Raw genomic sequence first — 14,540 nt, 5'->3', positions numbered from 1 at the left:
GAATATCGTCGCTAGATCGATGACACCCGAACATCCGCGCATTTCGCGAGCGCGCGAAAAGTGTCGGCGGCGATATTTTTATGCTAATGTCGATACCGAGTGTCGACCGAGTGTGTCACGCCTCAGACTGATATTGTAAAAATCTTACGTAGGCGAGGGGCCGTGTGCTGCGGAGGAAGGATCCGATTTAAATTGATTGGTTCGCCGCCGCGAGCGAAATACAGCTAAACCAGCCGCCAAATTCAATCGCCCAGGTGGATTTCGATATCGCGGGTTATCGCATTTCAACCGACATGGCAATCGCGTCTGGAACGCGGCGGGTTGGACGCGGCTCCGTCACTGTACAATCCCATCCGACTAATCGACCGTCGAGCCGTCGGCGACGACGACGACGATGACGACGACGACGATGATAATGATTGCGGAACTATGCCGTGGAATTCGCGCGCGTCGTAAAACGATTTCACGGCGAGTTCATGAACGCGAAGTTCGACGGAACGCCCTTGTTATTTCATTAAATGATCGACCACGTCTCCCCTACACTCTCCCTTCGCCGCCGGTGACGGCTCAACGCAGCGCGTTGACATCGATGACGATCGCTTTACAACGCGCCGAACGAGAACGAGAACAAAACCGCGTAATGTCTTTTCCATCGATGTTTCGCGAAATGAAATTGCGGCGTTACCGCGCGATGGCGGAGTCGACTCTTTTTTCTTCCTCTTTTTTTTTTCTACACACACATACACACACGTCCGGTTTTATTGCGCGTCGATACGGCGCGGTGTTTCGGCGAGGCTGGAACGCCGCCGCGTCGTGCGACGCGCGTTCGTTTTTGCGCATCGGGAGTTTCACGCGATCGGTCAAAACTGTCCAACACGATGAAGTCACTCAGTCGGATTTTACGCAATAATGAGCGTCTCGCGCGTCCCGAAAAAAAAAATATATATATATATATATACATACACGCACGCACACACAGGTGTGATGGAAATTTTTCCTTTTTTCTTCTGCCGTTAAAAAATCGCGCAAGAGTTGCGCACAAACGGTGCAACGGAATTCACACACGGCCTGGTGGTCTCGTTTCCCTTAACGTGCGCCGCCGCTGTCACAGGAAATAATTCTTAATGGGATAATCGTTCGTTGAAAGCGAATCTCGCGTGCGCTGATTTACGGGCGGTAATTAAACGCATCGTGTACACGGTGCATACGAAATGAACGTGAAAGATTCACTCTCGCCAGTGAGCGTAGCCGTAGTCCGCGTTTCGTCTGTGCGCGCGGAACGAAACGGAAAGGGATTTATTATTTCTTGTACTTCCTGCGGCCACGAAGGGCCGTATATTTTTCGACGTTGCCGAGAGAGCGAGAGAGAGAGCGAGCGAGAGAGAGAGAGAGAGAGAGAGAGCGAGCGAGCGAGAGAGAGAGAGAGAGAGAGAGAATCGCAAAGACCAACTGCGGATCGCAGAAAACACGTTGGACACGTATCGCATTACGTCGAAATTCCATTTCATGCGTCCTGCTCGCGCGGAACGTCAAAAATTGGAATTCAGATTGAATACATATGGAATACACGGAGCCGTGTGTGATCGATATCAACGTGCCATTGCGGTGAGCGCGTCAAGACCACGACGGAGATAAGCAAAACGAGAAGAAAGGGAGGGGGCGGAGGGGAGAAGGAAGAGTGAGAAAGAGAGAAAGCGTTATATTAAACATGTACGCACCCCGAGTGGCACAGCGTCCATAAACAAGTTTCACGGCCCTTAATGAGAAGAACGCTGACAGCGATAGAGCTCTCACCACAGTAGCCATCCTGTCTCTTGATAATAACCGCTGATGAGAGCCGCGCTGCTTCTAATTATGTACAAAGAACGTTGCGCTGCAACGAAGTTACAACTTCGCGCTGGGGATTATTAATTTTCCAACGATTAATATTCCCGCGCGTACTCTCATATTCTACACGACTCATTATCGCCCCGCCCCTCCGGCTCCCCCTTCGAATGAAACGTGCTTAGCGCCCTAACTGAGCTACAACTCTTGCAATTGCGAGAGATACGAGAAAGGGTGAGAGAGAGAGAGAGAGAGAGAGTAGCGCTCGGGCTACTCACCCGCGTTGTGACGTTGGCGCGCGCGAATATTATTTTCCGCGACGGGCGGCAATCGGAATAATCAGTTTTCTGGCGGACTATACGTGCTAAACCCGCATGCTTTATTGTTATAACGTAACAATTACCCCGAGGTACAGTCTGATACACTATCTCTCTTTCTCGTTCTCGCACTCCAATCACGAAATTTTCATCAATCTCGCGGCGTGCCGGCGCGGCCCGCCTTTTACAACTTTCATTCCCTCCAAAGCCGTCTTAACCTTGAGATAGAAGCTCGCTCGCTCGCTGGCGGTACGTATCCCGATGCAGTATTAAAACACCCTCCGAAGCTGAGTGCATTAGCCGCGCGCGCGCCCAAACGGTGCTCCTCCGTTGCTCGCATGAATCCCGGCGTGAAAACCGCGCGAATCTAATTTCGCCAAGGGTTAAGTCCGTGCGGCGCGAAGAAGCCGCCGCCGTCGCCGTCGGGCGGCTTAATTAAATTTGTTAAGAAGATCGTTAAGGTGGATGAAGGCAGGATAAACGGCCGGGGCAAAAAGTGCAACGGCAGTTTCTCTACGATCTATCTCTCTCTCTCTCTCTCTCGCACGCGCGCGCGCGACCACGGAGCCTCGACTTGCGCGCGCGCGCGCGCGTGCTCGACGCCTCCGGAGGCTTAAAAGCCCCTCTATCCGGCGATAATCCGACGATTCAGAGCTTAATTGGGCCGATATATCGCGGTATCGCTCGCTTTCCAGCTGGCGATGTAGTCTTCGAGCAGGCGTTCTCATGTACTATTCAGGATCTCGAAAGCTCTCCTTTTGTGCGCACCTCGGCGTGTATTTTTAATTAAATTCATTCCGTACACTTTCATCCAGCTTATTCCCACGGCAGCCTTTGATCCCCGTCTTCACGGTTATCGCGATATAAAAATTGCGTGGCGGATTACCCTGACTCGCGTCGAAATTTGAATATTTGCACGTTGCGCATATCCGCCGTCACGCCGGATAGAACGTGAGTTTTACCGTTTAAGCGTGTTTAATAAGCCGCAAGCGCCGGTGGAACGTAATGGGGAACCGGGGTATGTTAAGAATATGATAGCGGCAGGTTAATATAATGGACCATAATGCCCATGTAATTAGAGTAAAAGAGTCTTATTGTACTTTTTCCTCTTCGTTAAGGGGAGCCCGTAATCCCAGTAATTATGAGGCATCGTTATTAGCGGGGGCGCGCGACATTTTTCCCAGATAGACATCTCATCGCGTTGTGTAAACCCGCGTTTAAATAGTAACGAGTAAACACGTCTATCGCGCGAGCTAACGGAGAGAGTATGGGGGCAGCAAAAGCACGCTCCCCGCTTCGCTCGCACATCACCGAGACGATCGCGTCTCAAGCGCGCAAAACGCTCGTTAAGCTTAAGCCCCCCGTTAATCCGATGAACGAATCGAATCTTAATTATTTTCGCGTGCCGCGATATTGCTCACTTTTCAACGCGCGCCGCCCCCGTTATTCGTCGAACTCTGACGGAAATAGGAAAAATTCTCGTGTCGGCGACAGGTGATAATCGGCAGATCGCTTTTGCCCGCGATCGCGGCGTATCTCGCGGCGGATCTGTATTCCGCGGTGAAAGCCGGGAATATCGGTATCAACAATGACGGCGCGGCCGCAAGCCTGTCGCTGGGCCCGACGTGCCGCGGATAATCCGGCAATTCCACGCCGACGGCGGGAATGCACCGACGGCGGCTCCCGATATTGTTCACTTTCCAATCGTCGATGCATTCATAATGCGGCCGAGCCGGGAGCTCTCTCTCTCCCTCTCTCTCTCACTCGCCCACTCGCTCGCTCGCTATACGATTGTGTATAGAGGCGCGTTTACATTCTGCAAAGTGTCGCTTCTCGCGCGCTTATACATATTAATAGGTGCTGCATAGTCATCCGGCATTGCCCGACCGACTAGCGACCGGCCTGTGCTTGCAGGTCGCGAAAGCTCGTGCGCCTTTATTACCGGGTCGATCGTAAAACCGGTGGGTCGAGTCGCGTCGCACCACCGCCGAAAACGTCGATGCGCTGGCGGTCGGAGCTGGCGATGCTGCACTGCCACTGGCCGAGAGAGAGAGAGAGAGGGGGAGAGAGAAAGCTTCAGTCTCGGACGATCGACTTTTCATTAAGAGGGAACCGCGCGCCACGGACGCGCTCGATCTCTTTATGTAGGATCAACGAAGACCGCCCCGGAGGAGCACGGCGTCGCCGCAGCGAGACGCTATAAGTCTCGGACCAGCTCGATCCAGGTCGCGATTAAAGCCTCTTTATCGGAACTTACCTCACCTCCCCTTCCCACCCCCTAGCCTGAAGCGCATCGTGTACCGTCCGGTAACTCGATAATGCATTACACCGCGTCGTGACACAGAGCGCGTTTAAATGGTCAGACCACGTGAAGTGTTCCAAGGATGTTGACCCATAGTTGCTTCCGCCTTACCTCTCTCTCTCTCTCTCTCTATTTTATGTTCCCGATGAAAAATTTGTTCATCGCAGTTTCCGGTGCTATATCTCCCTCGCCCAGATTCGAATCGATTGATAGGAGAGACCGGGGCAGGTTTGGGGATTTTTCAGAATTTCGGTGTTGAAACTTTTCGGACAACTAATTGTTGTGATCGACTCAACAACTTTTTTCTCTGTTCTTGCGCTACGAAAGATCCTGCATAATCCGTATAATTTCGCCTATAATGACCGAAGTATGAATATAGAGCATTTATGCGAACGTGCCTCCGAGAGTATCGGAGTAGGTCCGAAAGTGGCCTGGAGCAGTTAGCATTATATACTATGATTATGTACAGAAATATATATATACGTTTAAAGCTATTTAATATTAAATGAGGAGTTATTCGTTAACACATTTTCGACGGCCGGAAATGGATATAGTGAATTTGGTCCTTTTTTAATTAAATCATTCACCGCTTATCAAAATATAATCTCTAAAGCTTTGTCTAATACAAACAATTTATCTGTGTCTACAACAAAACTGGCAACAATTCTAGTGTTCATTACATGAATTAATCGACGAATAACAGCTATCATATTGTAGTCACTTGTACGTTACACCATTCTGAACAAAAAAAGTAACACGCAAATTTGTGAGTTATCAATTAAAGGAACCTCCAAACATGGCCACTATCAATAATTAATAACTCGAAATTTTGCGCGTTGTTATTTGCAAAATGGTAAACGACTTTTTCGCTCACATTGAACTAAATTACAGATATGGCACGCGGCTTGCGTCGGACACCTTGTATGAAATGAAACGCTTCACCGACCTGCCTTTCATTCAAACCTGCCCCGATCCCCCGTATTTTCGGCGTCCCAAATGGGATCCGAGTCCGATGGCCGACCGGTAAATCGTTAGCGCGTGACAAATCCCGCGACAATGTCTCGCAATTGGTGACAATGCTCGCGCGGGACGTTAAGAATTCGCAAACAAACGCGCCTATGTACAATGCGTGTTAATCGGTTAAACATTTACAATAGCCGGCGTCACGCGGTTGATTTAGGTGACTTCCGCGGATCTAAATATGTGCGGGGAGTTTGGAATTTATTCCCCGGTGGGTGTATCGTAAATCCGGCATGCGTAACTAGCGAATCCCCGGCGGCGCGATTACAAAGTAACCCGCCGCGGTAACCGCTGCTGCGCGACGTTTTGAGGAAATAACGATGCGCCGGTGTGTGCACGCGGCATTCTCGCGCGCGTATATATACGAACACGTAACAATCGCGTGAATCGTGAATGAGCCAACGGGCGGGCAAGCAAGAGGCCTCGGTAAAACTACATGACCGTCACTCACCGTCGCGTTCCTTCCGTCAGGAAGAGAATCAGCCGAGCACGGCCGGGGGACGCGCAGGTTATCGGCGTGGTTCGACATTTATTTTTCGCGCTAGACTGAAAGCCGTTTTCACTGTCTGTCTGGCTGTCCGCCTTCTTCATTCTCTCGGCGTGCAAACTCATTGTGCGAGTGCCTCAAGTGCAGACGGAATACACGAAACCTCGAGCTGTCGGATTCCTGTCAGCTCACGATGTCGGAGAATTCGCGGGGCGCATGACTGGCGCCAGTTGCAACCTCGCGCGCACCACACCGATGTTGATACTATCTCCTTTGCGACCTAGCCTTTTTTGCGGTTCTATATCTGTTTCTCGATGCACGCCCGGGAGAACGGGAGAATCGAATGCTTCCATCGAAATGTCGAACTCGGCCTTCGCCGTCGGGATAAAATTAAATTTCCGTGTCAAAACATCCGTTCGTGACGGCACTAAGAATCGGGAAGGACGACACGTCCTTATTTCGGGACGATTGTCTCATTTCTAAAAATGTTTCCGCCGTCGCTACACACGCGCCCAACACACGAAACTTTCCCATACTTTCATCCAATTTTGGATTTCTTCTCCTCTCTTGCGTTCTCGCTCGCGATATAACGATTTCACGGCAAGCGTGAAATTTCCTTGACGACACCATCAAGACTGCGAAAGGACATGTATGCCTTACAATGTTACGCTTCTCTCGCGGTTTCCACGAGCTGTCGGTTACTTCGCTCGCCCGTATTCATTAAATCTTTCAAAAGTACGCGCGCACGCAACTCCCGCTCACTGTTCGCCGGTAAAAACTCTTTACGCGTTTCCATAATATTTTTTTATGCGTCGCGCGGCGCCGGCGCGGAAGTGTGTAAAGTACACCGGGTCTACGGCCGGAAACCGAAGCTCTATTTCGAGGAGGAACGAGACCGATCCCTCTCTCTCTCGAAAACCAAAAGAGGGGTAAAAACGGCAGAAAAAAAGTACAAAGAGAAACGAAAAAAAGGGTGAAGAAGAGGGGGAAACGGCGGCCAAGAAAAAAACAAAAATGCATTTGTACCGCGCGCGCGTGTGTACGTATAAAACCCATTTGCGGTAGCGGCACGTCCGCAACTCCGGCAAAAATGAGACTGACTTTTACGAGCGCCGCTTCTACGCTTTTTTGCCGCAGGTTCACATTAATCTGGGCGCGGGCGAGAACGAGATGGCGAGCGCCCGCGGATTGACACTGAACGACCTCAGTTGGCACGAGGTCAATTTGACGAGACGCGAGGCGAACGTCACCCTGCAGATCGACGTGATACACATAGAGAGGTCCCACCTACCCGGTCGCTACTTCGAGCTCAACATACAGTACGGGGTCTTTATCGGCGGACAAGGCGACTTCAACGAGCTATTTCTAGGTAAGAGACGACGAGAGACGAGCGGGGGCAGGCTCATCCGGATAAATTGCTCGCCACGTGACTGAACTAGATTCGATACGCGGCGCGATGCCGCAAAAACCACGTTCGTTGACGTTGCATCGCCGAACGGTCACGACCATCCTTCTCTCCCTTCTTTTGCCTGGCGCCTCTTCTCTCTCTCTCTCTCCTACCTACCTACCTACCTCCTTTTCGTTTAATTTCGTTAAATGGCAATCCGACGACGGAGAGATCGGATAATAGGGGGCTAAGAGGCGCGCTTAATAAATAATTAACGTCGAGTTCATGCACGCTTGAGCACGCCGGTCGAAATCGCTCGGATTAGAGTCGGCGGCGGGATGTTCTTTGTAACTGTCGTTAGAGACCCTTATATATATATAGTATTCCCGGCGAATTGCAAGGAGGAAAATCGCGAACTTCGTTAGTTATGCAATAAACGGGGCCGCGTACGTACGGCGATAAAGTCGTGAGCGCGTCGCTCTATCGCCCGAATATTATGGCTGTGCACTATGTGAAATAATTTGCCGAAGTAACAGAGCGGAACGTTAGGTGTGGCCGCAGCAAACGATTTTTCATCTCGTCCTCTTTTACCCCCGGATTGCTTTTGGCAAAATTCAACGAAGTTTAAACAATTTAGCGTTCGCATTACGTCATTTCCCGCGATATCCGCCGTTGCTCTAAAGTGCATTTGTAAATAAAACAAATAAAATTATCACATCGGCCGGCACCGGAAAAATCGAATTTCGTAAAGAGCATACGAGATGATACGATATTAATTATTAATAATTGTTTGTTCGACGAAATTGATACGGCGCGTGAGAAAATTAAATTTAATGTGCCATAACGCGAGGGTGTTGCGGTAAAAAGCGTCGACTATACAACGGTTCGGTTTCTTTGATTCTTTAAAAGTCGATTCAACGACTCGCGATGTGTGTAATAAGAGTAAATACAGACGAAAGCTGACGCACGCTTAAATCCACTTTGGACGATTTATAATTCACGGCGGTACCTATATTTGATTAACGGTTAATATTAGATTAAACACGATCGAAACGTTCAGTAATAATTCGATATCTCCTTACTTTTTTTTTTCTGACCGCGCGACATTCACATTTAATAAATTCCGGTAAAAAGTAAAAAGACCAGCGCCAACGCCACGCGTTATACATGTAACATAAATAATTTCAATTTAATGGCGAGGCGCCACACAAATTCCGTGCATTATTCGCGTGATATAATTAATTAGTATTTCATGATTAATTTATTAAATTAACAAAACAATACGTAATTATTAAAATCCGGACTAAATGCAGTGTATATTGTGTGCAAATTTTTATATATATACTCGATATATGCTGTGCAAAAATCACCGGCGAATGAAATAGTAATACGAAAAAGATTTAACGCATACAAAATGTTGATTATCTCTCGAGGTTGCATTATGTTCAGGTCCATTCGCGACAACGATATTACGACCGAGAATTGCGTCGCCTAACGCGAAACGATAATACTCCATCGAGACGTTTGGCAGGTTTTAGTAATTCCACGAGATGGAATGAAGACGGTATATATAAAAAATAGGAGAAACTCGGAGGAACGTCGTATTTCTTGAGAGTGAAACTTAAGACCGTAACATTTAAGATTCAGGAATTGCGAGAGAAATTGTAGTAGGAGTCGAAATAAAGGAATCTGGCATTGTTGATAAAGAATTACGTCAAACAGCTTGTAAACGAGAGTTTACGCTTTTAAAACGATTAAAGTAAGAAACAGCACAAAAGTCCGAATGTGCCGGAATTAATTTGACATTTCTTCATATGTGTGTGTACTTCATATGTTTTTTTCTTATTTTACATGCGTTTTCCGCGGTATTACGTTTAGAAATAATGTTTTCAATAGACGAGGTAGTTTTCAACGAAAGAGCTTTTGATGTGTTTCATACATATATATTTTCTCGAAATACTAAGGAATTTTTCTCGCGGATCTTCCCTCGCTCCCGGGTGCTCCCGACGCTCTCTTTGGTGCAATCATATTAATGGAAGATCGACGAATACAGAAAGCGCTATATTCAACATGAAACACCGCGTCGCGGTGGAGAGGCGGAACTAATAAAATGGTGATAATAAATTAGCGCAAACGGAGAATCAATAAGTGAATGTGAATGGGCATAAGTGATCTCAATTATTCGTGACCCTAGTTTATAATTATCTCTCTCGTACATATTTACGCCAGTGCACGAGTTCATTACCCTCCGTGGACAAATCGTTAATTGCAACATAGGAAATCTCGTGCGAATTTGATATGCCATTAAAAATGTATCGCGCATGTATTTTCTGGACGATCGCCGCGGATGATAACGACGAATTAATTGTTTGCCGTCGCGCCGGGTCGTGACGAAGAGCGAAAACAGGTGATTACAACGGCACAGTGGCCGATATTATTATATCGAAAGTATAATATACACTGTCTCGCGTTTCCGCGTTGGCGAAGGGCTTAAATAATGGAGCGCCGGCAGCACGAGTTGTGCAAAATCGCACGAACCGGGATGTAATTCAAACATTTGCCTTTGTTTTCGTTGTGTGGACGCTACGTGCAACGAGACTCGTCTCTCTCGTGCACAAGTAACGGCGATAATTACAGTTCGATGTACGCCGCACGATCGGCACTTCATCAATGCCTCCTCCTCCCTTCCCCGGTGTACCTTCGTCTAACTGTAAAATATTTCGTCAAGCAAGACGCGCGAGCGCACGCCGATCGCATTTATAATCTCGTTACCGAGGCTAATTTCATTACCGTGCCCGATTCTATTTGCGCGGCGAGAATGAATTGAAAATCGCGATACGTCTCTCCCGTGAGATACGGCGATCGGAAAATTCTCCTTCCGCCTCTGCCGTTACAACGTTTCCGCCGTTGGCTACGCTTTTGCGGCGAAATTCCGGATTATACGTTCTTCCGCTTCACGGTATATAACCCGCCGCGGTCATAGAACACCACGTAGTACGGACGACCAAGAAAAGGCGGGAATATCCTTTCTATTTTCAGCTCGTCGCAATTTGCACGGAAATCTCACACAGGAAGAACAGGGCGTGCTATTACTTCCCGAATGCATTTTTCGAAGACAATACAGTCGCGGAATGTACCGGCGAAAACACACACGTTGTACGAGCCGAATAAGTCGGAGACAATCAAAATGAATTAGAATAAGGAATTGCGTCGGTAGTTTCGCCGAAGGGGCGCGAAGGTGACATCTCGTGAAGGGAACGCGCACGAGGAAACTCATAAACGCGAGAATCCGCGAGAAAGCGGAGGGGGGAGTAGAAATTGAAGAATTCACAGAGTGTAATCTGCATTTGTAACGCGGGTAATCTCGGCATTGCGTTTACGATTTCCTGTACGACTTGGACGTCAGAGTTACCTGGCCGTTACGCCGCGCGCTCTACACGCACACGCTCGATAACGGCCGGGTTCTTTCATGCTGACTCGCACGGCCGCGCATCAGCCGCAGCGACCGATAATCATTTCTGCCGCGAGATAAAAGGTCCTTCCGTTCGAATTGGCGCGCGGGGGCGAAATTGAATACGATCGGCACAAACAGCATCGTTCTCTGGCTCGTCTCTCTCCCTCCTCCTCTCCCCCCGCTCTATCTCTGTCATTCTTCTCCACCCTCCTTCTCGTCCTCTCTCTTTCTCTCTCTTGCGGACGCGCCCCCATCGTTACCCCGTCGACCGTCACGCATAACACTCGGCGACCAGCTCGAAATTCAATTTACATATTCATGACAATTCATTTGTACCCCATGGCACGGTGTGACCTACCCCTCGGAGAGAAGATCTTATTAATTCTCCGGCGTGGGCCTCGCTAAATTCTCGAGTCGAGGAATAAAGAAAGGGAATCATCCTCCCCCCTCACCCTCCCTGACACTCGGAGGGTTGCGAAACTCGTTTTCGGTTGGGGTTCGTATACGATTATGTACGGTGCGCCTCGGAAAACGGTGTCAACCGGTTGCTGAGTCGCGAGATTTTTGACGAAGTTCACGGTCGGGTTTTTCGCGGAAAGTTCAACTCTTGGCCACGCAGCCGAGTGGAAATTATGCTTCTACGTTAACCCTGCATATTCTGTCGAACTTGAAGGACCGATGGAAAATGTCGAGATACCGTATGTTTAATAAGAGCGTGGCAGATATAGCTTTTAAACTATTTATTATAAAAAAGTGAAGAAAGAATTGCATATGTACTACACAATCAATACCACAACGCTTTTGTATTATCGTCCAATTATCACCGTTGTTAATTATTGCTTGACACCCTCCAGGCGTACTTTCTATCAATTTTATAACATATTTTCAAAATAATGATCGCCATATTGAACGAATCTGTTTCATCGTGTGCACTTTTTTCCACGCAACTTTATCTTCGTTAATGTTCAGACATTTTCAATAAGATTTACGTCTGATGACTGTGATGGCCAGATCTAGTGTGTTTCGATGTTATTTTTTTCTTTTCATTAGGAGCAAAGACGGCTCCAATGTTTTGGGTCGTTGCCTTCTTGAAAAGATCCAATCCTGACCTTTACTTTGAAACCACTTTTTTCGGCAGATGGTATTAATGGTAAGTTTCGACCATCTTCTTAGCATTCAAATTCTCCGTAGGGTAGACCAAGGCGAATTGAATCACAGGGAGAATTGGGTCAACATAAGTTTTGAGACAGTTGTTAGGTTTTTTGTTTAAAACGAGCCGTTTTATCATGCCAGTTAGTTTCGTGCGCCTCCTCCGAACTGACTTGAAACATGAAACTAACGACAGCACTCCAAATCCAAGTGTATCATTTTAGCTGAAGCTTTTCTTGTATATTTCTTGCTGTTTTAAATCTCACGTCCTTTAATACGATTGGACATGTTAACTTATAATTGAATACGATTAAACGTCCTTAATCACGTGAAAACAACAAGAAACATGTTAAAAGAGCTTCAGTCAAATATGTCATTCTTAGACGTTTATGCATCCAAAGATAACAATAACTTGGATTTCCAGTGAACTGTTTCAAAGCTCATATTGATCCGATTTGCCTCGGTCTGCTTTACACCCCGGTACTCATCATTAAATATATCGTTCTTTAACGAAAGTCGAACAATGACCGGGACTCTCTGTATAATGCGTCATTAAAGAAAAGTCCCTTCTACCTGCTCGTTTTAAAGTTTTTGATATAACCGTTTTCAAACAAAAGTTTGCCCGGTCACGCTCTTATTAAACAGACTGCATAACATTGTACAGGCTTAACGTTGCCCTACTTCGATAGCTTCATCCTTTTAGACATATTTTAACCACATCTCAGAAATTACGCGTTACCCAGTTTCTTGTACTGTCATCGTTTGATTATGTAAATGATGTTAATGTTTCGTGTATTATATGTATAATTATAATTTTTATATAACTATATATAACTGATTTATCTCTTAATTTTAATTTCCGATGTATTGATGATTAAACGTCGAGTTAAGTTTCTGTTAAAGTGTAATTCGTTTGAGATTAATCCGGGGATAATCTCTCTAGTTACGTAACCACAATTTCAAAGTTTAATTTACATACTTAACTCTTGATATAAATACTGAACGCAAGTTTCGAATAAGACGTTGCTTCTACCGTGCGGATTTCAGAACACTGTGTATAACACATGTACGTGTATGTGTGTGTGTTATATCAGCTGTCTTTGTGTAGGTGAGCGTGTACGTACACTTTCGAAACCGTACAATACGAGAACACCTATACAGCCGATCGCAAGATTCCCGTCGTGAATTTCGCTTATCGACCGCCATTTCCTCGGCTTCGTGAAAATATAGAGAATATTCTCGCCGCGCAACGTATATATTTGATCTCAGCACGAGGAATCAATAAAAATATATACATTCCGACGTGCCAATATCGAAATCCTAATATCTATCCGAAAGGAGCTTCCTTCCCCGTCGTTATTTCGCAAATATAAATCAAAATCCCCGATGTCGTCGCATCGTGAGAATTATTTGTGTTATCGTTGTCACGCTCTATATATCGCATTTCGTTGCGGTTGCTTTTTCCCGAGATATCTCGACGTATACAGAAGCTCGTGATTATTCGATTGAAACAATTTTTTTTCTCTACTATAGGTACGTACAGTCGGCGTCATGTATATACTGTACTATTTCCTAGACAGAGAGTTACACAATTTTCAGCTTTATACATAACACGTAAGGTTGAAAATTGTAGGAACAACTCTAGTCATAATGTGGTAAAGTTACAATGATTCTAATTATAATAGTGTCAACCTTCCGTGTACATGTGAATTAACAATTGTTTAACAGTGAAATGTTTTAATCCAGCCAATTTTACCCACCACTTGGTAATGTTGGTACTCATTTTTTTAACTCACCGAAACAAGAAGAACTCAGTCTCGACGACATAACAGGTCTGAAACAAAAAAGACAATTTCAGCGATTAGATACAAGTGAAACTGTCCGTATCGTAACATTAGCATTATACATTACTTTATAGCACGAGGGTAAATTAACAATTATCCGTATATAAGAAAATTTATTTTCCAACTTTCATATTTCGGCAAAACCAGATAAAAACAGACAAACCCGGAGAACCGTTCGGAAAACCGGACAGGTGGCACAGCGTTAATTCCACGCAAAAGACAGACGTCAAAATGTCTCGCACAAAGGAAAAACGACCCTCATTTGTCGCGCGACGGTGTAATTTGGCAAAACGCTCGCCAAAACCAACGCGGCTAATTTGCGTGACCGCGAAGATATCGCCGGCGTTATTCAAGCGAATCTATCTTCCGCCAACGTCTATCCGTGTCGGGCGAAACATCGGCCGGGCGTTTAGACACGCGTAAACAGTTGGTCGAGCCTCGCTGTTGCGCACGCGCGACTGGCCGTGCGCCAAAACGTCTTACAATCGATGGAACTTTGCATTATGTAAAAAGCTAAAAGTGAGATAGCCTTTGTTGCGAGGAGTGCACGAACGGTGCGCCGCAACTATGCTGTAAACTGGCTGGTTGGCTGGCTGGTTGGTTTAATGCCGCTATGGCATTCCGTCGGAAACTGTCTTCGCGATTCCGCGGCGTGCCAGTAAACGCCCATCTCGGACCGCTTACGTACACACATCTCGTCTCGACGCTTGTCGCGCGCGCCGAGCCGTTGTCGTCTTACATCTATCGGCATGCGGC

The 14,540-nt window shown here is 46.8% G+C and overlaps 1 protein-coding gene across 10 annotated transcripts in view; it reads left to right on the top strand.

The window, feature by feature from the left end:
* The window catches only part of LOC106741054 (chondroitin sulfate proteoglycan 4), a 63,678-nt gene that overhangs the window by 30,624 nt on the left and 18,514 nt on the right, over positions 1 to 14,540 (top strand). For all 10 annotated transcript variants that reach the window (XM_014612643.1, XM_014612636.1, XM_014612639.1 and 7 more), the window contains one exon: positions 7,088 to 7,319. In XM_014612643.1, coding sequence (XP_014468129.1) covers positions 7,088 to 7,319 — 232 coding nt within the window. The remainder of the gene's footprint in view (positions 1 to 7,087; positions 7,320 to 14,540) is intronic.

The sequence above is a fragment of the Dinoponera quadriceps genome, unplaced genomic scaffold (genome assembly GCF_001313825.1).
Source record: "Dinoponera quadriceps isolate SergipeBrazil2010 unplaced genomic scaffold, ASM131382v1 scaffold367, whole genome shotgun sequence".
Taxonomy (NCBI): domain Eukaryota; kingdom Metazoa; phylum Arthropoda; class Insecta; order Hymenoptera; family Formicidae; genus Dinoponera; species Dinoponera quadriceps.
The sequence above is the reverse complement of the archived record's forward strand: the minus strand, read 5'-3'. Positions and strand labels throughout refer to the sequence as shown.